General features: G+C 39.2%; 2 protein-coding genes across 4 annotated transcripts in view; both read left to right on the forward strand.

The window, feature by feature from the left end:
• Positions 1–7,046, forward strand: part of TBC1D12 (TBC1 domain family member 12) — a 51,289-nt gene extending 44,243 nt beyond the window's left edge. For all 3 annotated transcript variants that reach the window (XM_064514036.1, XM_064514037.1, XM_026094136.2), the window contains 5 exons: positions 520–591; positions 2,445–2,573; positions 2,902–3,011; positions 4,274–4,532; positions 5,349–7,046. In XM_064514036.1, the coding sequence (XP_064370106.1) occupies positions 520–591; positions 2,445–2,573; positions 2,902–3,011; positions 4,274–4,532; positions 5,349–5,417 (639 nt within the window). In that variant the 3' untranslated portion in view covers positions 5,418–7,046. The remainder of the gene's footprint in view (positions 1–519; positions 592–2,444; positions 2,574–2,901; positions 3,012–4,273; positions 4,533–5,348) is intronic.
• A 349-nt stretch (positions 7,047–7,395) lies between these two features.
• Positions 7,396–24,814, forward strand: NOC3L (NOC3 like DNA replication regulator). Its single transcript, XM_026094182.2, has 21 exons — positions 7,396–7,499; positions 9,149–9,356; positions 9,795–9,921; positions 11,916–12,073; positions 12,195–12,254; positions 13,293–13,423; positions 14,079–14,240; positions 14,964–15,057; positions 15,277–15,452; positions 15,661–15,789; positions 16,198–16,329; positions 16,748–16,828; positions 17,679–17,779; positions 18,238–18,310; positions 18,387–18,450; positions 18,537–18,608; positions 19,348–19,529; positions 19,759–19,887; positions 20,520–20,617; positions 22,518–22,602; positions 24,287–24,814. Exons 1-21 carry the CDS (start codon positions 7,491–7,493, stop codon positions 24,416–24,418), a joined length of 2,403 nt encoding a protein of 800 aa, XP_025949967.2. The 5' UTR covers positions 7,396–7,490; the 3' UTR covers positions 24,419–24,814.
• The last annotated feature ends 677 nt before the right edge of the window (positions 24,815–25,491 follow it).

Genomic DNA, 25,491 nt, shown 5'->3' on the forward strand with positions numbered 1-25,491 from the left:
ACGACGAGGCTTTTTCTCCTGGAAAAAATGCATGCTGTTCCTATTAATGTTTATGAGGTTACTAACAGTTAATAATGAGAATATTCTTACTAGTTCTACAGAAATCTTAATGTGTTTTAGTATACATTTTAGTTTTTTAAGAATTTATATATAATGTGCACACACATCTAAAATAACACAAGTTACTGTAATACAGTAACTGGTGTTATTAAAAGTTAAAACATCCAGTGTCTCTTAAAGGGAAAAAAGAATCCTATATGTGCACCAGATATTCTCAGTTTCCATTATATACTGATTTCCAGGGAATTATTTAATATTGAATTATTGTTATTTTTCCTTTAACATCTTAAAAGCATAGAAGGTAATGCTTACAGTAAAAAGAGGTATCTTTCAGGGTGTGAACAAAGCAATAAGTCACTGTCACTTCTGCAGCTTTAACTGGTTTGTTACCTACCTAAATTTATACAGCAGTTCTGAAAAGTTCTTTTTTTATTATTTTTTTCCCTCCCCTTGCATTAGGGTGGTCCCTATCATGATCTCCTGCATAGTGTTTTAGGAGCATATACATGTTACAGACCGGATGTGGGATATGTAAGTATTTGTGGTAAAAATATCTGTAGCATAGCACAGATGCTTAAATGACATATATCAGAGTATACTAGAGAACTAGGTTCTCTAAACTTTATGCTGCTAGCACTTCAAAAAAAGTTTAACTTTAGCACTTATTATATAGTAGTTACAATGATGGTAGTTCTTAAAGATAATTAAATAGCTGAAAACTTGTTGAATTTTAATACTGAGTATACTATCTGGCTTGCTCTGGAAACTTTTTTGAACTGATGTGTTCACAAGGCGTTCTAGACCTGGTAGACTCAGAGTAACTGCAGAAGAAACTGCCAGTAGGCTTCCAGTAAGCTCTCGCCCTGTTCTAGCCTAGTGTTGCTCCCACTGCTGCTATTTCCATAGTGACACTCTCTGCTTCGCTCACTTCACGCCTTAGAATGCAGACACTCTGTATTGGGGTTTTGATATCAAAGGTTAATCAGCTCATCTGAGTTCGGTGGAGATAAGATTGCTTGCAGCAAAAACCTTAACATGTAAAAATCTAACCTCTCTCAATGGTGTCAGCTGACAGAAGCAGTTAAGTAACAACCAGATGCTGACTTTTCTTATTGTTCCTTGTGAAGCTAGGAATACCTTTCAAAAGCTTTTTAATCACTTCTAGGCTAAAGTACTGGAAGAGTTTTAAAAGGCTGATCCATGAGACAAAGCATTAAATACCACAGGATGTGTTTTCTCTCCAAGTCAGACATGCTTAGGACTCTGCATCAATATCTAGTTGGCTTTTCATTTTTAAATGTGTTTTTCAGCTCTGAATTTTGTCATCTGTGACCTCAGTTTTGGAGACCTTCCCATACCCTTTCAGTGAGATTACAAACTCTGCAGGTTTTGAGGCTGCTTGTTCCCAGGGTGGAGTTTTAAAAGGCAAATAAGTATTTTTTTTCCATGGATAGGCCTCTTCTTTTTCAGTAGAAATAGACGATGCAACGATTTCAGCTAGCCTGTATATTTCTGATTGTACTTTTTCTTTTTCTTTTTTTTTTTTTTTTTTTGATGTTAGCTTGGCAGGAAAGGTAACTTTATTTCTACACCCTTCCATCCCACAAAAATGGAAAACTGACGGATCGATGGATTGTTTTTGATGCATGTTAATGCTTTCTTCCTAGCTGGTTAAAATACTGTGCGCGTTTTTTAAATGAGGAGCTGGCAGCATAAGTGCCTAGAAAGAGCAAAATAATCATCATTGCAGATCAAATTAGTAGAATTATGTTTTAGAATAACAAGTATTCAGATCATCAATTAACAACTACAAGAGTAATATTCTTTACTTTCACTGGAGACTAAAGCTGCTGAGAGAATGTGATTGGAAAAATGTAAAACTTGTATTGTAGCTAACTACTAACGTATGTGAACAAATAGTGTTCGGCAACTAAGATCTGTATTGACTGTTGTGAAAGAGAATTTTGTCTCAATTCCAGCATATTTGTCTGGGTCTAAACTGTCCCATATGTGACTCTTACTCCATGTCTGCTTTTCCCGTAGCTTAACAATTAACTTAAGGCCAAGTTTTGTCTTCTGTGAGCTCTGCGTTCAGCCTGTGTGGTTTTAACTTTCTTGCATTCCAAGTCCCCCAGGACTTGTGATTATAAGACCTCGCAGAATTTTCATCAAGTGTCTAAAACCTGTATCTGAAGAAACACTTGATTTCTTTTTGAAATCTAATTGGCTGCATGCATAAGAGATCCATGTTGTTCCGTGTTCATCTGGAAATGTTATGTAATGGTATTTGATATATTGCTGACTGTAAATATTTGCGCTTCAAAGGTATACAATGTACTGAACCTACTTACCTATGTTTGCCTGATGCTTTTCCTCCATTGAAGGTACAAGGGATGTCCTTCATTGCTGCTGTACTCATTCTCAATCTGGAAGAGGCAGATGCTTTCATTGCCTTTGCTAACCTTCTAAACAAGCCATGCCAGCTGGCCTTTTTCCGTGTGGATCACAGCATGGTATGCACATAGTTTTCTGGTTTTGAAACTTACCATCTCTTGACTTGAAGCATATTTGAGTTATTAGTGACTTCCTTTCATTCCTTTGAATAATGGAGAACTTTAACTTGTGGTTACAAGATTGAAAGCACCTAATCTATAGATTAGGTTCTGATCCATTGAACACATTATACTTTTTTGACTTTTCATCTAGAAACACTTAATCATGGCACTTATCTAAGAAGTCACATCACACTGTGTCGAGATCCTCAATCCTCGGTTGTTTTTATGTTATTTTGTAACTCATTCTTTATAAGACTGCTTATGAGGTACTTTATTATCTCTACAGATGCTGAAATACTTTGCAGCCTTTGAAGTATTCTTTGAAGAAAATCTTCCCAAATTGTTTCTTCATTTCAAATCATACAGTCTTACTCCAGACATATATTTGATAGACTGGTGAGTGTAGAGAATGTAGTATATCTAATCTTACAACTGTTGAAACGCTTCCCATTTTTGCTATAGGTTTTTCAACAATAGAAATACAACATAAAAAAAACACTTGTCAGGTGTATGTCTACTTAAACTTTCTAGGTCTTGTGAAATCCCTGTGGCCTGCCTTATACAACTGCAGTTCCTCTGGCAGGATTCAAACATTATGAACTGGGATTAGGGGAGACATCTATTCAGATAGGAAATGAGACCTGGAAGACTTCTGTAGGCCTATATTGTTGTTGCAGGTAATAGTCATTTATTTGTAACGTGAGGAGAGAACTGCAGTTGTTTTATGACTAATCATAAGTGACTGGATGAAATGAACATAATCTGCTACTGAAGAATGTAAGAGGAAACTCTGAAAGGCATATAAAGTAGAGGCAAAATGAAATATAGTTCTTGGTTCAGGAAGGAAGGAACTTGGAAATAAGATTAACATTTTGAATTATTGAATGCTCTAAAGCACAGTACCAAACTATACTGTGTACCACTAATGGAAGCCACTAACGAAAGCACCCTCTGCATTTGGAAGCATGCAGTGCTTCCAAATACTGAATGTTCCCTCAAGTGTGTGTGCACATACAATATGCACACACATGTATGTATATATAGGATTATTGTATGGGCTAGATGTTTTTAATGGAGCAAATTGAATTGCATAGAATTAAATAATGCAAAAATACTAGGTCATCCCAGTGCTTAGGAATGAAGAACTTCTGCTACAAGATGCAGCTTATCAGTGAGCAGCAAGTTTCAGCAGGAGCAAGGCATAGTAGCAGTATTGACCCATGAGTTGTGTAGCCCTCGGAGTTTAGGGGGATCAGAAGAGGTGTATCTGTTGCAGAAATAGTGCTGCTGTGTAAAGTACTAGAATATTCTGATTACTGCATAGCCTAAGTATGACATTTTTGATCTTTGTGTAAGCCCTTACATATTGTACCTCATTTGTGCATAAAGATGCTTGTAACTTTTCTAGCTAGAGCTTCCTAAAGGAGGTTGCTTTCAAATGGAGAATTTCCTGTAGCATGAAAAGTTCCAGAGGAGTTGCGATTTGAAGAGCTGGGGGCTTGTGTATCTTTGAAATAAGGAGGGGGAAAAAAAACACTTGAACTTGTCATCTGCTTGTTCTCAACTAATGTAATTTAGATTTAAAGGAGGTGATATTTTCATGTTTCTGAAATATCTTAAAATTATACTGTTCCTTTTTCTTCCCCCCCAAACTGTAGGATTTTTACACTCTACAGCAAGTCACTACCACTTGATCTGGCCTGTCGTGTCTGGGATGTTTTCTGTAGAGATGGGGAAGAATTTTTGTTTAGGACAGGATTAGGAATCCTTCGATTATATGAAGATATTCTCCTACAGATGGACTTCATTCATATAGCACAGTTTCTAACAAAACTTCCGGAAGACATTACATCAGAAAAGCTTTTCAGCTGTATTGCAGCTATTCAGATGCAGAATAGTAACAAGAAATGGGCACAGGTGAGTTTTTGGTTATAAGTCTCAGAACACTACATGGAGCACTTCCCTTAATGACTCCTTTATGCTGCATGTCTGACTCCAGTGAGGATTAATGCTGTATTTGGGGCCTCACCTCTGACATGAGGTGCATCAGAAGCTCAGATTTTGTCACTGAGATGGTTATTCCTTTTTTTTCCTTTTCCAAAACAAATTCAGCACTGAAACTTCCTTATTTAGGAAGCAATAAAACAGTTGCTGAGGAATCCCTAGTTTCTGGTACAGGCTTACATGCCAGGCAAGAGGAAGAGAAAGATTAACACTTTAAACCAAATTCTGCCTGAAACTGACCAAAAATGCAGAGTCTAAAGTGAGTTGTATAGACCCATTTGAACAAAATTTCTGTCTATACAGTTCTATGTTGTAGCTTTCAACATATCTTTCCCACCTCTGTCCCTTGTACTGGAATTCATCTAAATTCTGATGGGGAAAATACCTGTATAACAAAGGACTAGAATTGTTGCAAATGAAAGCCCTATCAAGATAGAAGGGCGAAATAGTCTTGTTTGGCAGAAGATAGGATTGTTCTTGGCTCAACTCCTAATGCAAATTGAGATGTGAAGAATGAATAGGAAGTAAAAGAGTACTTAGGACTGGTCTGCCTTGCTCTGTCTCCCCGTATTCCTGAGATCAGTTCTGCATTGGAGTGTTTCCTAAGATGGAGGAAAATTTTTTTTTTTTTTGAATAGGACTGATTAGTCTGTGCTGGTACTGTGACTGTTAATATTGGTCTTTTTTATTAGATTAGCCTGCTTATATTCATTAAATTTACATTTCCAGGTGTTTGCCTCACTAATGAAGGACAACAAGGAAGGGGACAAGAACCATAGCCCAGCACTGAAAAGCTAATCATCATAATGTAGAGGTCATTTGAAAATGTGGAAGACCACTTGATGAAAAAGAAGTTTTTGCATCACTTCTATGTGGAAAGCCACTGTGGAAAAAAGTGTAAGAAATGACAGCCAGTATAGCTCTCAGTGAATGAACTGATGAAATCTTCAGCCTTTTACCAGTATTAGCTTTTTTGTGGGAAGATTTGTTTCACACAGCATACTAAAACCTATGAAACTGAAAAGTGGGGAGTTCATATTTAATACTTATAAAATCAGCTCAATGCAATAAACATTTGTAATAACTTCCGTTGGTACTTTAAACAATTTTTGAGGCATAACTTTTTTACAAACACCACAAAGGCACTTTTTGGGGGGTGAGGAAAATGCTAAATCTTAAGGCCCCAAAATTGTTATCCAGAGCAAACCCTTTGGTACAAATATTACCTCCAAAATTAACCATGTAAAAGTATTGAGGACCAAATAAGGTGGTTTGGTTACATATATGTGCAAGGTGGTAAGATTTAGGAAGGGGTGTTATTTACTTGTTTTTAAGTTACAGCTTCATTCTTCAGTCTGGGCAAATGTAATTAACTCAGGAAATGTGGAAGTATTGTGCCCTAACCTGTTTGAGCAAAAAAATTTTTTTTTTTTTTTTTTTTGAAATTTAAAAAGTGGTAAGATCAGGGCTATTACTCTCAGTGTGTACAGCTTTCAAAATGAATGGTGTTAAGCCTTTGTTTTGGTGTATTAGTTGTGCAGCTTATTTAAAAATGGAGTGGGTATTCTGTGAATGGGTTTTGCCACCAGAAGTTTTACTTCATTAAGCCATTCTCAAATAAGAGATATGCTTGTATGTAATGGTAAACACTAGAAACTGATAAAGCTATCTACAGGCTTTGTTAGAGGAGCATCCACCTTTAACACTTCAGAATAATGCAGACATGGAATGGGGTCTTTTTTTTTTTTTTTTAACTATCTTTTATTAGTGTGCAATACTGAAATCTGAAAAGCGTATGGTATCGTGATGCTTAACTCTTTACCAACTTTTAACTGTGAGAAATAATGTCATACAGTACATGTCACAGCAGATATTTTCAACATTTCCTATTCTCAAAGATGCACCGTACAACTCTGGATTGTAGAGGTTGGAAATTTAAAATGGATAGCACTGCAGGTGAGGAACACTTGCACTCTCTTGGTCCATTTTTGCTAATATTTAATGTACATAAATTCCTTACATGTGGGTTTTTGTAACTGGTCCCTTTGTGGAAATCAAGTCAAAACTATCATTGCATATTTCTAAGTGCAGGAGGTTTTCAGTTGTCTGGTGTTAAAAGCAGAGTCTACATAACTTGGGGTAAAGATTTAAATTAGTGTGGTGTAACTTACGTTGCTATCTGGTTTCAAAACTACGTATATATATTACTCATAACATTACAATTTGAACTTTAAATGTCAAATTTTTCTTAACTTACGTATTCACTATTTTAATTGGATTCAATTTGTCTTATATTTTTGTGTTAACTTGTACAGTTTTCTTACTTTTCAAGTATAAATCTCTGTATATAACTGTAAATAGAAGGATCACGCCTTCCTTTAAGACCACTAGTAACAATTCCTGTGTAAATAAAACTTATAGCAGAAATGTGGTGTGGTTCTTTTCAAGGCTGTCGCTTACCCATAGGGGGAGGGGGAACCTGATGTGTGTTTGTATAGAAGGTGGTGAGTGGTGTAGGAGTTGTGTGCCGCCTGAGGCGTTCAGGCACTATTAGGTGATGTCTAAACATTGTGGTTTTAAGTTATGTGGCTGCCTTCCCTCCGTTATTTGGGACGGTGGCATGGCGTTGAGCTCGGTGGCGGATACCGTCCCTGCTCCCACAGGCATTTTTCTGTTGGGGGTTCGTTACAGTTCAAAGCTGTAGCGCGAGGGCCCGGGCCCGCCCGCCCTCCCCCTCCCGCCGCCAGGGGCCGCTGTGGGCGCCGCGCGCGGCAGGCGGTGCCGCGAGAGGGCGGGGCGGGCGCCGCGCGCGGCGTTTCCGTTGCTCGGGTCTGGCGCCGCACGCGCTCGGGGCCGCTGTGCGCCGCCGCCATGAAGCCGGTAGGAGGCCGGGGCGGAGGAGGGGGGTCGGGGGGCGCTCCGGGGCCGCCCGCGCCGGGGTTGGGCTGGGTGGGACGGCGCGGCGGTGTCCGGGCTCTCTGCGGCTCTGCGTGTGGCTGCGGGACGCGCCCGGCCTGGGCGGACATGGCAGCGGCGGGGCGGCGCTGGCGGGGGGCGGCCGGGCTGCGGGCTCCCCGGCAGAGGGTCCGCTGTCCTGCGCCGGCTCCGCATCCCGCCGGGCAAAGCAGGTGTGGTGCGGCTTTAGGCTATAAGACGGAAGAAAGCTCGTGGTGTTGCAGGGCAGGTGGTAAAATACAGCAGGTGCCGATCACATCGTTATACCGAGGAGTGTAGCGTAGGAGCTTCAACAGAGCAGGATTTCTGGAGAGGAAAAGCAGAATTGGAAGGGACTTTTAGGGAGATGGTATTGCTATAGCTAGTTCTAGCTTATGGTTTTACATGGATGATGTAGAGACAAGGGTCGCCTTTGGAAAGCCCTCATGAAGAGGGTGAGGATTTGACCAGCAGTATTTTCAGAGGTCTTTTAGAGTCAAGAGGTGACCCTTTTGGAGTTTTCATACCATCAGCTTTCACAAAAACCTTAAAAACAAGTCAGTGCCGTGGCTGCCAGTGTCTGGGATTGCTGGGTCTTAAGGTGAGCATTTTGTCTGAGTTTTTCACAAGAAGGAGATCTCAGTAAAAATAATGGCTCGTGGCTTCATTCAGGCCTGGAGTAGATTGAGGATATCTAGGGTAATCCATGGATTGCTTCTGTCTCTTCAGCTCTTTGCTAACAGCCAGATCTAAAAGGGGAAACTAAGGGTGAACTGGCAAAAATTGCAGACCTGAGAGCTCTGTGCCAGTCCAGGAACTTGTCTCCGTACTGAGGAAACACGTCTTCCCTCACCAATACGCTAAAATCATGGCCAGTTTTTTTCTGCAGTCTCTACCTTCCCGTGCCCCTCATTACATAAACTGTGTCCATTTTCAGGATCCTGAACACTCCTTGAAGTGTTTGGTCCAATGTGTCTGTACTGATCTGTGCATCTGGGGTTTCCCCTTACCCTTCCCCTGACCAGTGTGGCTCCATGAGCCTGAGCACCCATAGCCCATTCACAACTTCTCTCTCACGCAGTTCTGAGCCTTGCTGAGGGCGGCCTGGGCTCTTGCATGTGCCAGACCTGTTGTGGAGAGTTTGGGGCAGGAGAGCGCCACAGCTCAGTGTTGTAAAGTGTGCTGCATCAGGACGTTTGCCTGAGGCTGTAGCTTTGTGCTAGAGTTCCTAACTTTACTGCGTGCTGGGGAATAACACCACCATGAAGAAAGCAGACAGAGTGCGCAAGCCAAAGAACCGTATCCTGGCTATTTATGTGACGTGTCTTGAATATCCATATTTTTTCTGTGTCTAAAAGTGGATGAGTATGATGCTTAATAAAAGAATTGTTAAAGAATGTTTTCTGTAAAACATTCATGTTCTGTCTTCTCATAACATAGCTGGGTAAGCTTAGAGCTGATGATACCATTTGGAAGAAGCAAGTTGTTCAGCACTGATGGAAATACGTGCTTAGTGAGAATTGAAACAGTGAAATGGATATTTTATAAGGGCTATGAACAGGTCAGTTACTTGTAGTTTTCTATTTGTTTCCTAGAGAAAAAACACAAAACGAGTTCCGAGCTTTCGTAAGTTATTGAGAACTAGTAAAATAAAACTCGACAACAAACTCAAGAATAAACAATATAAGCAACAGAGTGCTGCTAAGAAGTATCGAAAAGAACAAAAGAAGCTAAGGCAGGCTGTCAGAGATGCTGTCTGTAGAAAACCTGTTCCGTTGGAGGAATACAAGAAAAAACAAGTTGGTAAGCGTTTGCTTGTTATGAGCTGCAAATTTATTAACCTCTCAGACTTTTTCTTTGTAGGGGAAGGCAAAGGTATGAGGGTTACTAATGTCCTGCTACTTGATGTTGTAAAATTGTTTCAAAAAAATTTAATTTGGGGTGCACAAATAATTGCTCTTCTTGTTAAAAGAAAGAAACAAAGTTATGAAAAACACAAAATGTAATTCTGGCAACAAGATCTGACTGATGTGGTAAAAACATGTTTGCTATAATCAGCATTGTATGTTTCAATTAAGAGGCAGTTTTCTGGGATAAAATTTTTTGGCCCAGTGTTTGTGAAGACTGATGAGATCAAGGTTGAAGTGAGGTCTAAAATGACCTGACAGATGTAGGCAGGATGGGTTTTCAAGTTTAGATATATGCACGGAATATTAATCTGTGTACGTTGTCTTCTAAAAGCTGAAAAACGAGAGGAAGAAGAGGAGGAAGATGCTCTTCCACTGGACATGATGGATGAGGATGACTTGAAATTAATGGAAGATTTGGCTCAAAAAGCATCCTTTTTAACCAGAGATCTTTCTTCTAAGTGAGTATTGTTGTGATGTCTACTTTTTATAGTAATTCAGTTTTGTGTGGCTAATACGTAACACAGTGCATTTATCAGGAGGTCACTTTCATCTAATTGTTTCTTTGGAGTTCCAGTTTAGCCCTTCCTTAGTCTGTCAGGGTGGTTTAATGTCTGTCAGTACATTCACCTGCCCTCTCTGACCTTCAGGATACTCTTTCTGTAGAGTGTTCACTCCTGCGAGGTCCCTAACTGTCAGAGAAGTAGCATTCCTCAAACTCCAAAAAATGCTTTATTCTGTATACAGTGTTCATCTTACAGAGTATTCAGGTCCTTCCCTGGGCTTTCAGCCACTGTATTTTACATACTGCTTTGCGAATTGCAAAAATGCTTTGGAGGTCATGTCTGTGAAAACATACAACACCAAAACATACATACAAAAAATTCCTCTCCAGTTTTCTGGTACAAAGTATTAGGAAGAGTTCACAATGAAAATCAGCGAAGGATGGTGCTACAAGTGGTACGATTAAAAGTCTTTAAAAATTTACTTCTGCAGAGTAGTCTAGTTAGATGACTATTTAAAATTGCTAACTTGCCTTTTTTGATGAGTGGGAGGAGACTCTGGATACTTAGCCTCTATAAGGCGCTTTTAATTTAATCTGTAAATTTCAGTTTTCCTTGGTTATGGAACAGTTTTTTTCAGACTGAACATTGAAATGAGCAAAACCGATTGTTCACTATTTTTAAGAAAAGAGAGAGAGCGTATCTTCTAGCTTTTTTTGGTCTATCCGTGGCAAATTAATTTGTTAATGCTGATTATAGTTATTAATAATGTAGACTAGTTTCTAAGGAAATTAATAAGGCTGTGCTGAGATCTTTGGTTGCTATTTTGCCTCTCTGTATTTTACTTACTCTTTTTCAAAATTTTTAATATTTGGGCCTGAAATAATGTTTTTTCTAAGGGTGCTGACCCTTACCTGGATTCATCTGATCTGCTCCCTGTTGCCTTACTTTGAAAGGCCCCTTAGTCCCTTGCTGCTACATTAATGGAAGCAGTGCCATCTCAAAACAAGCTAGCACTACGGTTTCCAGGTGTCCTTTATAACGCAGGATTTCCTGTGTTTTCACAGCATGTGTATTTTTTGCATGCTCAATTGGTAAGTCACAGATGCGCAGAGGTCCTGTGCTCATTGCATAGCATTTGGGCACATATGAATGTTTGATCTGCACAGGAGCGGCAAAGCTGATGCGCTGGCCTTACAGTGCTTGTGCAGGGCAACTGTTGTCATGTGTGCTGGGTAGACTCACTGTGATATGAAGTTAATTCACATACGTGTGATTTTCCTTTCTGAAGCCAAGCAGTCGCTCAGCCCAGGGCTTCCAGAGTTCTTCAAATATGCCTAGCTGAAACTGCCTCTGACAAGATCAAAAAAAGATGCTCCTGTTATCGGACAGAGGAAGGGGGGAGCATGTGATCACATGGCTCACTTCCACAGCGTGATTCTTCATCCCTGGTTTTTGGTTTATTAATAAGGAAAACAGATAATATGTTTCAGAGATGTGCCTGTACTGCAAGTGGTTACACCTTTTATTTAGATTTTTCTATAAATTCATTTAAATAAATCGATGTAAGCATTTTGCTTGCATGTTTACGCTCATGTGCAATCATTTCAAAATTCACCAAATTACTCGTATGACCTGCTAGATTAACTAAATTCTCATTTTTCTTCGCTCATATTTGCCATTTTGCCATCACATTTATATTTTCTTTAAAAAGGAGGTAGGAAGCAGTTTTTTGTCCTGATTTCAAAGATCCTGTGTGGATCCACATAAACACTGATTGAGTGAGTGGTGACTGGTTCTGTCATGGTCAACACACTGAAATATTCCGTGTAATAAGCTCAGGCATCATTTGTTTTTCTGATTGTGAACACATAATCCAGCTATTATACTGTCATATATGCTTCATGTCTAATCAGATGTTTAATTGATTTAGTTTGCCTTATATTGTTCAGTGAACCCGTTCACATCAAGAAACGAAAACATGAAAGTGTGATTGACAAATATGAGAAGATGCCAAGACGCATGCAGACTGAGCCGGAAAAAGAACTTATTCATCTGCTCCCCATCAAAGACAAAGGTGGCATTATTCCTCAAACCGTGGAGAAGCCAGGTAAGAGACAGATCCTGGAATCAGTATAGTAACAAGGTCATCCAGGATGTATATTTTTTATTCTTTTAAAATTCCAAAGCACTTATTACATGCTTGACAACTAGACACTCTATCTTTGCAGTTCTAAATGTTGCACAGGATGAAGAGGAGGAGGATACAGAAGAAATGGAAGTAGCAGAGGGTAATAAAACATCCTGTTTATTCTGTTTTCCAAATCACTGACCTAACTGAAGAGTACATTGCTGTTCCTTAAGGAAATTTGTAATTTAAGTGAATTTTGTTTAGGGTGTTTTTGAATACATTCAGTTCATTGTTGTGTTACTTCCAGAGTAAAACAGTGAGTCAGTTCTTTCTTTCTTACCTATTAGAATTCCAGGGAACAGATTTTTCGCAACTGGTTTCAGAATCGCGCTGTCTTTAAGATTACTTTGATTTTTGTCCGAAATTGATGTTTTCTTCAACTTTACCTCAGTTGTGTCATCTTTGCTAGTGAGAAGGGAAATCGTGGTCTTAGTTAAGGAACGTACGGTGTGGTTTTAGATTTGCTATCCTGAGACAGTTTTGAAATGCAGTTCAGGACGCAGACTTAGGGAGGTTTTTGAGTATACTGCCTTTGACATTTTTTAATTAACATCAAATATCAGAACACTAGGAAATTTAGACTTCAATTTTCAGTTTGCTATCTAGTGAGAGTTATATTCAAGTAACAGTCGTAGTTCTAACTCTGCCACTTATAGGTCAGAAGTTGAAGAAGGACATACTTGAAGCAAATTAATCCTCAGAAAAGGCAAATAAATGACTTGTATATTTAAAACAGGAAGTGGATGGTGAAAAATGTGCTGCAAATTACAAGGCACTGCTGTTTCTTGGCACAGCTGGGATCATATGTTGAGTTTATGTATTACCACTGTACTTAGGGAAAACCATTTTCAGATTCAAAATAGATTATTTTCACATTCAAAATAGACTTGGTCCATTTCTTCTTGCAAGAATAAGATTTTGAGGTGCAAGAGAAAATTAAGCCTTGGCTTAACAGAAGCTCTAGCAAGGTAATTCTCCTTAAAGCTGCTTTTACTATGGAACTGCATGTGGTATTGTTGTGTGGGATTATCACGGTACCCTTTTGAAATGTAGTATCTAGAACCGTAGTTTGCAATATGGTATTTATTAAGTGCTTTCCCCAGTGACCCTCCTCTCTAACCCTTACATTTTGTGCTAGACTCTAATGAAGAACCCCTGCCTGTTCTCACTCCTGAGGAAATGGCTGCTCAGAGGAGAAGAAAGCTGCAAGAAAGGAAGATTCACATCGCTGCTTTAGCATCTGCCATTCTCTCTGACCCAGAAAACAATGTGGGTAGTGTTTACTTGATGTGCGTTTATGTGTGCCTGTATTGTGTAGTAAATCAATAAGTAAAGTGACCAAATAACAGCAAAAGCAGCAAAATATATCACTGGAACTAGGAAAAAAGGTCAGTCTTGCCCCCCTCTCCCAGGGGTTCCAAACAGTGAAACTGTTGCTTTTGCCAGAGGTTGATACAGTGGTTTTGAATACAGTGAAGATCCAGGTGACTGTATCTGCTCTGTTCAGAAGTAATTGGTCTCTCTGTGAATACACACTATTTTAGGAATAATAATGTCAATACCTGCTGTTCAAAATACTTTGTTCCTGGGTATGACCCTTATTTAAGCTCTGATTTCAAGATTGTAACTGAAACTCAGTGTTTTGGGATATGCTGTTATTTTTCTGTAGTTCTGTGTAAGTTTGTAATGGCACGGTAGTTTGAACGCTCCCAAAACATTTATTAATTTTGGTGGGTTATCTCATGTTTCTTGACTCATTATGCAGTGCTAAGTAGAGTCTGAGTAAATGTGGAGTTATTTGCTTTCTTATTATAGTATGAGGCATGTTTCTTGTGGCTAACTTTTGCTGAAGTGTACATTAGGCTTGTAAATTGGTTTGGAAGGTGATCTTCAGCTGACCTTGACTGCCTCTTTTCTCAACCAGATTAAAAAGTTGAAGGAATTGCGTGCCATGCTGATGGAGCAGGATCCTAATGTGGCTGTGATTGTTCGGAAGTTGGTCATGGTTTCTTTGATGGAGATATTCAAAGATATTGCTCCTTCTTACAAAATTCGGCCTCTGACTGAAGCAGAAAAGGCTACCAAGGTGAAATACCAAGTTTCTTTATGGAGTATCGTTAGTAGTTCAGATTGTTTTAAATTATGCCAAATACTAACACTGATTCTTTTAGTACAAATTTACAGTTTGGAACAAAGAATGACAAGTACTTGTGGAAATTTTGGAACTCTGACACTTTGGGGGGCAGAGGTTTTTGTTTTGAGCCTTTGATTCTTACATAGTTCCTTCAATAAGCAGGTGACATGCTGGTGATATGCTGGTGATAATGAAGGGAAATAGTAGTATATGAAAGCAGTATACCAAACCTGGGTGACTTTCCCCATAAACCTTGGAATAAGACAGTGTTTTGTTTCAGATTGAGGAAATTGTAAAGAAAGCAAATTATGCAGCATTGTCACCTAACTGGCACAGATTTCTGTGTATGAGTTCAATAATATGCTGAACAAATGTAGGATAACTTGTTTTTTGAAGCTTTTTATGACTTTAAAATAACATCTTGTGCCAAATTTCAGTTCAGTCCCTTTTGATGAAGTAGACCTAATTCTGAAAGGCCCTCTAAGCACTGAACATGTATATAACTGTTATTTTAAATACATATCTGGGAATGCCTGATTAGAAGAAAAAACTTCTCAGATACATGATACTCATTTTAAAACTTTTTTGTTGGTTTTTGTTGGGTTTTTTTTTCAATACTGGTTAATTTCAGTATTTAGCTCTCCAAATAAAATTTCATTTGTGTTATGTTTACAGGTTAAAAAAGAAACTCAGAAACTAAGAGAATTTGAAGAAGGCCTTGTGAGTCAGTACAAATTTTACTTGGAAAATCTGGAACAAACTGTTAAAGGTAAAGTCAACACTTTCCATTTTTTGTAGCAAAAGCAAAATTGTTTGCAGCATCACAGTTTGCCTCCTGTGACTGAATGAATGTTGCTGCCTGAGCCTGTCTTTCATACTAGTGCTGCTTCATACAAGTGTGTAGAAAACTGCAAAAACTAAAAATATAAATATGTAGAAGCTCTCCTACATTTTGCACAATAATAACTAAAAATGTTATTTTGTGCAGATTGGAAACAAAGGAAGCTGAAGAAGAGTAATGTCATCTCATTAAAAGCGTATAAAGGTCTAGCAGAGATTGCAGTGAAGTGTCTGTGTGAGCTGCTTGTGACCTTACCCCACTTTAACTTCCACAATAACATTATTGTTCTGATTGTTCCTCTCATGAATGATACATCAAAAATGGTAAGCGATTTTCTGAACAGGAAAAGAGTTACTGTTCTTCCTGAAAATAAATTATTTCAGAACTTTATCCCACAGTATCCTAATCATGTAGCCATATCTTTTCCCTATTTCACAGGCTTTGTCCACTTAGTAAATACTGTCAATATTGTCATTAGCTATTGTCATGGACTTGGCTTTACAGAAGAATTTGTTTCAATTCCCCTTTCAGATTTCCGAACTGTGCTTTGAGGCAGTAAAAAAGCTCTTTAAACAAGACAAGCTGGGCTTTGCTTCACTCGGTGTAGTTAAGGTCATTTCTGGTCTTGTGAAGGGTAGAAATTACAATGTCAGACCCGAGGTAAGAGTCTTTCTGTTGTACTTCACAGTTTTTTTCTGTGGTTGGTTATAAAAAATCTGAAAGTTAATGTAGGGGCTAGCTACAGACACGCAGCATTTCATTACTCTCACAGAACAGTCAGGAAGATTAGAAGCAGGCTGAGCCAGAGGGTTAAAAGGAGAGGTACGGGGCTGGGGATGGAGACTGGGAATAGGAGAGCGCCTCCAGACAGAGACATGGGAGACTTGAAGTGAGACAGAGAAATGGAGGAAGGGATAGAAATGGACAGTGCTGGGAAAGGGACTGGGAGCAGAGATGAGCAATAGCGATGGAAAGGAACATGAAGGAAATAAGAATGAAATCTAGGATTTCTTAGACTCTCCATTCCTCTGTTGTGGATCACCTTCTCTTTATTTTATTTTACTGTAGGTCTTAAAAGTATTTCTTCACTTAAGAATTAAGGAAGTAGAACTAAAAAAAGACTCTGAAGACATTGCACCAAAGAAAAAGTTCATGACTTACAAAGAGAAAAGAAAAAATCTTTCAAGAATGCAAAGAAAGGTATGACTTGTGCTTTCTCATGCTCTATTTTAATGAGTTTAGGTAGCAAATTGTTGTAGAAGTGACTGCACTTCCTTTGTTGCCATTGTTAGCTCTCAGCATCAGTAATTAGTGTTTGCACTGTACTCAGAGCATTCATGAGGTTCTGCAGGGAATTTAATTGATCTTCCTAATTTTGTTCTCATCCTCGTGCTGTCTTTCTGGTGTTGATAATGCTTTCAATTGGTTGATTTTGTTGGCTGCTGGGAAGGGGCATATCTAAGAAGCTGGTTATCCTGTGGCATTGCAAACTTGAAGCAGCTCACCAAGATGGAAGATTTGTTTTCTAGATGTGTTTGGAACCTGGATACCCAGGCTGGCTGGAAACATTTAATTTGCTGGAATGGCTGTTGTCTTAAAATCAACTGTATGTTTTCAGTGGAAGAAAGCAGAAGAGAAGCTGGAACGAGAACTCTTGGAAGCAGAAGCTTCAGAAAGTAAAGAAAAAAAACTGAAGCTGGTAAGTAATTTAGAATTTATTTTTCTGTTCTTACAAGGCAGCAGTTCCTAGTCTTTTTGTTACCAAGTGTTACCAAGTGTCTCCCCTCCACCCCCAATCAGCAGCATTCCACACCTGTGGTTAACTGTAGCAGCTCACATTTTACTTGTGCCAGAGAGAGAGATTTTAATAAACAGAGCCCTCTCATTGTACCCAGAAAAGCCAATATAGCCATGCCTATTTCCTTCTGTTCTCTGCACAAAAAAGGTATTTGAATCCACAGGCATATGTCCTCCAGGTGTCCTGTTCCTTGCTACGTATGGTACCATGTAATAGCTGTTACCAGTTTCTGAAAGTGGCCTTTATGCAGGGGAGGAGTGTGGCTACCTTGAACTGAGGGGAAGAGAGGCTGATCAGCTCAGACAGTGTGAGGGTGCAGAGCCGGGGGCAGGAGGGCAGGGCTTGGGCTCTTCAGCACTGTAAGAGTGGAGATGGCAGTGCCAGGCTGGATTTCGGAGGCCTGAGTGCAGGCTTGGACTGCAAGGAGGTATGGCAGCTGGGCCAGCGCTGTGGCTTTTGCTGTCTGTTCTCCTGTGCTGCGCAGCTCTGGCAGCCCCCTGGAAGGGCACCCTGAATGGTGGAGGGGCGGAAGATGCTGTGCTGCTCCCTTTCCTGAGGCTCCTCTCTCCTGTCTCTTGCCCCACCAATAGGTGCGCTGCCCAGGAGTCACTGATGCTGGCCCTCAAAACTGTATCACTGTAGTTTAATGTGATAGTACAGTAGTACTAAAAACATTTTTACTTGTGTTTAAGTGAACTAGAAATGTCTGTTTTCCATGCGTATGTATTTTCTTTTCCTTTCTTTCCTTCAGCACACAGAGACTTTGAATATTGTATTTTTAACGTACTTCAGAATCTTGAAGAAAGCTCAGAAGTCTCCGCTTTTGCCAGCCGTGCTAGAAGGTCTTGCAAAGTAAGAATTGAGTCCACGTTCTTTTGTGTGTATTAGAGAAGACATGCAGCGCTAAAGGTTTTTTGATTATATCTTTTATAAGCAATGACAGAAGACTGTCTCTGAATTTGGTAAAATTCCTCTATTTCTATGTGGAAGTATTTCCCTACTTCTAAAAACATTTCAATGTGATGTGAAATTGCCAGGATAGAATTGTTGTGATGCAAACCCAGCAGGTGTGATGCGATTGCATTATTTAAGTTTGATAACTTAATGAAGAAACTGAGCATGTCTCTAGTGCTATAAGGAAGCTGTGATAAGCAGTTGGAGGCTGAATTGTGTAACTATGGGAAGACAGAGATGTTCAGCATCTCTATTTAGCTCCGCTTTTAAGATTTGGACTTTGGCAAGTCAAAATACTTTGAACTGAGTTTAAAGATAATGCTGATAGCTAAAAATAAAAATCCCTCTGCTTCAAGGTTTGCCCATCTCATAAATGTGGAATTTTTTGATGACCTGTTGATTGTTCTTCATTCTCTCATTGCATCGGGGGTAAGTTGAACTTACTTTTCTTAGAGTTTTCTTAAAATGAAGTTCTTCTGGATGCTTATCAGTTTTGTATTCTCAGGATTTAACCTATCGGGAGACTCTTCATTGCATTCTCAGTGCTTTCCACATACTCTCCGGTCAAGGTAAGAGCTCTTTAAAAACAAATTTTTGTTTAATATTGTCTGATAAATTAATGGGCTTAACGTGTATTTTGGGATTTTGTTAATAGGTGATGTTCTTAATATTGATCCAATGAAGTTCTACACACATCTTTATAAGACTCTGTTCAGCCTACATGCAGGTAACTTCAGATTCTTATTTTCAGTGTTTAACTAGATAATGTCTATTCTGCCTTTAGCGTTAATATAGTGTTAATAAACTGCAGTTGTGTTAAGGTGCCTTTTATATTTGAGTTTTGAAAAGGGTAGCTATCTGTTTTAACCTACTTTTTTCTCAACATGCACATTGCACTACTGCAGTACAGATACTAAAACTATTACTGCAGGATGTGGTAACAGTTTCTAATCATGTCATTTCTTTAAGGAACTCCTTAAGTTTAAAAGTGTAAAGTTAGAAGTTTAGAAGTTCTAAAGTTAGAAGTTTTAAGTTAGAAGTTTAAAATTCACATAATTTGAATGGGTTTCATAAATTTATATTGAATAAGGAGGGAAGAAGTTCTGGGTAGGCTAAAGTAGATCTGTGCACAATATAACAATTTGTAAAAGATGAAACGGTGTACTTATGGTTAAAACACTATTTCTAATTTTTAGACATTTTTGATAGAATAAATACTTTCTTAGAAGGGAACTCAGAAGGAAAGATACACTTTTTTTTTTTTCCTTCCTTTGCTGTTCAAAGCTGGACTAGTTTTACCAAAAAAGGATGGGTGTTTTTACCTGTATCACATTAGTGCTGTGTTTGAACATCTTACACTTTCATAGTATTTCTCAAGCTCCAGTGTGCAGTCACCATCAACTGCAGAGTATTTTATGTTCCTCAAAATCGTTATTTACTCTTTGTATTAAATACCTGTTTTTGAGGTGGTACCAATGATGATATAGGGATTGTGCTCCAGTGCCTGGATGTCATGCTTGCCAAGCGAAGAAAGCAGGTTTCCCAGCAACGAGCTCTTGCTTTCATAAAGCGACTTTCTACACTTGGTCTCCATGTACTTCCAAACTCCAGCATTGGGATCTTGGCAACAAACAGGGTGTTAATGCACGTAAGTTCTATTTGTTGGAATTTTTAGCTTACTGGTTAAAGGTGATAAAATTAATTTGGCAAAAAATTCCATGCAGAGTATTTTGAAGTATCTTAAACAGGAACGACTAGGATATAATCTCTTTAAATGCTGCTGAGACTGAATAAAATGGAATGAATCCTGGATTTTAGTTAACCATTTTATAACTGGATGTGTAACAAAAGTAACTCAGTCCCTGTTTCCGTTGCAGACATTCCCAAAGATGGACCTCCTGCTAGACAATGAATCTCAAGGCAGTGGAGTTTATCTCCCAGAACTAGATGAACCAGAGCATTGCAATGCTCAGAACACAGCTCTGTGGGAGCTTCATTTACTGCAGGTTAGTGACTAGCTGAGTGATTTGGGAAGGTCAGTAGTAAACATCTGCTAAATGTTTATGTGCTTACACAAATAGAGAACAGAGATCTCCAGGCTTATGCATCAAATCTAACCCACGGGAGCCTACTACATATTCCAACAAAGAGGAAAAGCAGCACGATGGTGTAGGGAAGTGAGGGAGCTCGAAAGAGGATGTTACACATCCCCTGTGATACTACCACCCTGGATCTCACTGCAGGTTGCCTAACAGACTCATTTGGAGGCTTTTTTATCTGTGAAGTTCCCAGGCAGACCAGCTCTTCTCCAGGAACAGCTTATACTCTGATTCCAGCGAGGGTCTGGGGTTTGGGGAGGACTTCCTCCACCCTTTCTCTTGCCTTCTGGGCAGAAGGCGTTAGATTAGCTGCAGAGTTATGCTCACAGCATGCCAGCTACTAGTGAACAGATGTATGACCAGGTGTTCTTGTTCATTTAACCTTAGAAACTTACTGATTTTTGTGCACTCCACTTCTCTATCTAAAACAAAAGCAGAACCTTCCATCCTACTGGAATGGAAATAAATTGGAGAATCCATGGAAAAATATATCACTGCTTACCCCTCACTCAACTGCCTTTCTCCTTCCTTTCTTTCAGAGACACTATCATCCAATAGTGCAGAAATTTGCAGCTCACCTCATTGTTGGAGCGCCAGCTGAAGGCTCAGGAGCTCTCTCACCTGATTTGAGCCGAAGGTGAGCTGCCAAAGAGTTTTCATTTTAAGAACAGTGCCCTGGCAAAGTAGCAGTTGTTTACACTGTATTAAAGGAATTCCTAAAAATAATCATCTATAAACTTAACAGATTCCGTTCTTTGAAATTCACTTTCTTTGTTCTTCTGCCAGTACAGAAAGTTGGCTTTCTTTTTTGTTGTGAGGCTTATTGCCAGGCTTTGACAAGGGTAAAAATCTCAGTGTGCAGTGTGATTTCTTCCCACGGGAGCAAAATAGCTGGACTTCCTCAGTAGCAGGCCTGATCTGAGTATGGATCAAGACTGCTGAACTGTGGCTCTCCTGTGTTAACTGGAAACCAAGATGCAGTGGAAAGTCCAGAGTATGTTAAAACGTAAGAACAGCCATCCTCATTCAGATCAGGGATCTGTCTAACTCAGTATCCTGTCTTCAGTAGTGGCTGTAAGCAGATGCCTAGGGAAGAGCAAAACCAGGGCAAGCATGTAAGACACTTCCTCTGAGCAGTGTCCTAGCCTCTGACTGGTTTCAGTCCAGGGGATTTCCTGATGTCATGTTCTGTTCAGTAACTTTCCATGGAATTCTCTTCAAAACAGTGTTCGGTGTCCCTTGAACCAAAGTACACTTTTTGCAAATACATCATCCTTTGGCAAGGATGCTTTAGCACAGCTCATTGTGTTAAGAACTACATTTATCTTGACCCTGGTGCCTGCATGCATCATTTGATGGTCCCTGGCTCTTGCACTGGGAGAGACAACGAACGGTCTATTCCAATGCAGCCTTTCTGTGCCACACATGACTTTGCAGACCTCTGTCATATTGCCCCTCCACCTACCATCACTTCTCATGGCTGAAAGGATCCATCCCAGGCAGGAGCTGTTCCATACCTGTCACCATCCTTGTTGCCCATTCCTGAACATTTTGCATTTTGAATATGTCAAGGTGAGGAGTTTGGACTCAAGTGCAGTATTTGAGATGTGGGTGATCCGTGGAATTAACACTGATGTAACAGTGCTTTATATTCTGTTTTCTCTTCCTTTCTAACTGCCACACAGCACTGAGGTCACAGTCCCCTGAAAGTATGTTTTAACATCAAGATCTTGTTCCTTACTGGCAATGCTCAGCTCAGAGCCTATTGTTTTTCATGTGAGCTGAGATTGTATGTCTCTATGTTCATCGTTTCACACTGAAATTCATTTGCCATTTTACTGACCAGTCACTCAATCTCATAAGGTTTGTCTGCAGTTCTTTGCAGACTGCTTTTGTTACTACTGCAAATAACTTTGTACTTACCATTCACCATCTTCGCCAGATCATTTCTGAGCGTGTTGAAAAGCACAGATACCTGGCACAAACTCTGTGGAAATCCATAGTTTCTTCCTGCCATTGCATTATGTTCCCTAGATTTCTGTACTGTTTCCTGTCTTTTAACCAGTTCTTTTCCCTTGTCATAGTCTTCCCTTTTCTTCCATGGCTGCTTAGTTTTCATAAAATGCTTTGGTGAGGGACTTTGGAATCCTTTGGAAAATTCAGGTAGATTGTATCGACAAGATAATCCTTATCCACATATTTTTGACTTCTTCAAAGGCGGAGATACGTGCAGGGCAAGCAGTAACTGCTTGGAGTCTGGCAGGCTGACAGAACAGGTCTCTTGTCTCCCATTTCTTCCTCTGTGCTCCTGCTGAGTATTAACCAGATACATTTTACTTGCTTTTACTTGCCTTGTTTCCCAGCTGCTGGCTTCCAGTCTTTTCCAGGTTGTATTCATCACTCTGATGGGGGCTGAGGGTAACTGGGGGAAAGCGGGTTGCTTTTGGTTGGTGGTAATATTAAAGGGTATATTCTCATTTTGGAAATGTACCTCATACTGTGTTTTTTTCCCTGAGAAAACTGTGCTTGTATTATAGACCTGCTACAGAACTTTTTGAGACATACAGCATGAAAGGAATGACTTTTAATCCTCCTGTTGCATCAGTAACACCCAGAAGAAAGGTACTGTCTCTCCTTGTCCTTTTTTAACATTTTATTGTGTACCAATACAGTCTGTATCATCTGCTGGCTCACTATGCAGCGCCCAGGCATGAGCACACTTAGTTTGGCTTTCTGAATTTCATACTTTCTCAGTTAAGTATTTTTTTTACTGGCCTAAGATAGCACTGACTCTAAAAGAAGGAAGAAAAAACTATATGAATAGTTCCCTCTCCCATCGCACCAGTTAATGTAGCAAGATGAATGTTATTTTTCTTATCTTTTGGACTCTTCACTGGCTCAGAGCAGATTTCTTGTCCCTTTTCTGTGATGATGAACTAATGTTTTTTTATAAAGCAATAATAAAAAGTCAGCTCTCTTTTCCCAGTGTTGGGAGTTGGCAAGACAGCTAAATTCCCAGAGCCTTTGGTTCAGTGTGTAAAAGGACACTGATCCCCATTAGTGTCTGTTTATAGCTTTAAAGTGTAAATTGGAAGGGAACAAAGAGCTAATGTATGAAGAGGAGAAATGGGTAAACAGTTTTCACATCTTCAGCATTGGATGTGTTCCAGATGCCAACCCCCATTAAAGGTCTAATGAGTGCTGTGTCCTTCAAAAAGTGATAATTAATTCTCTTTCTTCCTAATGAAAACATTGTAACCTATTAACCTCAGTAGTGCCTCCAATTCATAACTCACTAATGTCAGTTAAGGCCTTGAGAGCACAGATTTTTTTCCATTTTAGTGAAGCAGCTTCTGAAAATATATTTGTACCTAATAATTCTGTCCTTTTGTAACAACTTCTAGACGTGTCTGTCTTGCCAGGGTGTCACATTAGCAGTTCTGACAGGAATGAGGCTGGGAACAGCAGATGGGAGAGAGACTCTGTACTGCTTGAACAAGGAAATGCATAAACTCTTTAAGATACTGGAAACAGAGAAAGAGGAATATATGAGAAAAAAGTAGTGACTTTAGGTGGTTGTAATGGACATACCTAGGAAATTCACTGTGGGGCCTTGCTTGCTGTCTGGCTGTTGGGCTCTTTTAACAACCTTTGGCAGTATCTAGGTGTGGCTGTGTCTGGCCCACATTGACAGAAACTTTGAATGGGAATTTGCTTTCCCCGTGCACCACTAAAGAAGAGAGGGGCTCATTCTTTCTGAGTGAGCTTGCATGAAGCACTTGCCCATGTCCACGCTAAGGCTCTAACAGGGAGGTATAAATCTGAGTACCAGGTAAGAGTGGAGGGCTCCCTGAGCCTGAGGGGCTCACTCAAGGAGGGGACAGGTCCTTCCTCACTCAGTTTAACACCTCCTACTCTCAGCATTAATGTTTGCACTAGCCTTTTGATCAGAGCTGCTTAGCTAGTTCTTGTAAGGTGTGTTGAACAGGAAGACATGTGCAAGCTCCTTCATGGCTGGGGGCTGTGGCTGTGTGTATTAAGTATTCTTCCAGAGAACAGTTTAAAACAAAACAGAAAATCCTCACCAAAACCAAGAGCTTCTGAAGGACTGTTGGACACATCACTTTGTTGCTGTCCAAATGAAACTTACTGTCAGGCCTGATCTCTGTGGGCTGCCAGTTCCATAGATCTGGTCTAGCAGATGATGAAGGGCACGGGAGAGAAACAGCACTACTAATTTGAGATGCTTATTGAAAACACATACATGCCTTGCTTGCTAATACAGCTACTCTTCTGTAATTTTCAGGATACATTCTCACAAACGGAGTCATTTCTAAATGAAGAGCTAAATGAACGGCTTCAACAACACATCAGTGAGACTGCTGTTCACAAACCCTTGGATTTTGCTAAACACTTAAAGGAATCATCCCTCTCATAAATATTTCTGTCAATCATCAATCACATTCAGTTGACTTAATTATGGAGAAAGAGTAGCTGAAAGAAATTTTCATTCATTTAAAAGAATTCAAGTAGGATTTTGCTTGAAGATAGAAAAGCATAAAAAAAAAGAAAACAAAACCAAACAGTTCTTCACACAGTTAAAACCCCTCTCCATTTCATCAACTAGCCTGTGTTCTCCAGACTTGGGAACCACAATGATCAGTAACTGAAAAAAGATATGAAAACAGGTCATTTAAAAATTGTTTGCAACCATGTATTATAGTATAATAATTTTGTTTACATACTTTCTTATTTTTCTAATAGAATATACATATATGTGTTTCTGAAAAATCACTGGATCGTGTTGATAAATGAATACATTTTTTGAAATGTTTATGTAGTATTGAGTTCTTTGATGCTAAAATACCTGGAGATTTGGAGTATGCGTCATATTTTTTTCTGTTTTTCTTCTTATGTCTCCTAACCATTTCTCTTGTCTTCAAATGATTTTTACTTTAATGTTTTTCTTTTCCCCAATGAATGAAATCTCTTTGGTATTTATTAGCAAATTGAGATTACTGAATTCCAGTTCTGAAATAACTCCATAGTTGAATTTTCTACAACAATGCCTTCAATAAACCATCCTTGTCAAGTATACTGGACAAATTCAAGGTAAGGATTTAAAAAATTTTTATCTTGGCAATACAATTTTATCCCGTTCCCCAAATGCTAGTCAGTCTGATTGTCTCAGAATCTGTGCTCAACTTCATGTTGGCTTTGCAAACAGTAAGTAAAATATATGAAATAAGTAATTTCAAAATGAGAATTACTTTTATATGTATTCCATTCTATAGAGGAGGTTTTGTAATGTTTAATGTGAGATGTAGTAATGGTACATGTTGTGAGTTGTGCAAAGCATTTGTTCAAGGGACTAACAGCCTTACAATAATTAGAAAATACTTCTTTTTCTCTAGAAAAGTTAGTGCTTTATCCTGATTTAAGGTCTTTAGATACTTTTAGCAATAATTTACTTTGTTTTTAATAAGTGTTTTTAGTATTACTAAGACTGGT

The sequence above is a fragment of the Dromaius novaehollandiae genome, chromosome 6 (genome assembly GCF_036370855.1).
Source record: "Dromaius novaehollandiae isolate bDroNov1 chromosome 6, bDroNov1.hap1, whole genome shotgun sequence".
Taxonomy (NCBI): domain Eukaryota; kingdom Metazoa; phylum Chordata; class Aves; order Casuariiformes; family Dromaiidae; genus Dromaius; species Dromaius novaehollandiae.

Excerpts from the sequence above, each read along its gene's own strand:
- NOC3L (XM_026094182.2), top strand. Across the intron at positions 13,424-14,078 it reads TCTCTGACCCAGAAAACAAT|ATTAAAAAGTTGAAGGAATT; the intron begins GTGGGTAGTGTT and ends TTTCTCAACCAG. Across the intron at positions 15,790-16,197 it reads ATTACAATGTCAGACCCGAG|GTCTTAAAAGTATTTCTTCA; the intron begins GTAAGAGTCTTT and ends ATTTTACTGTAG.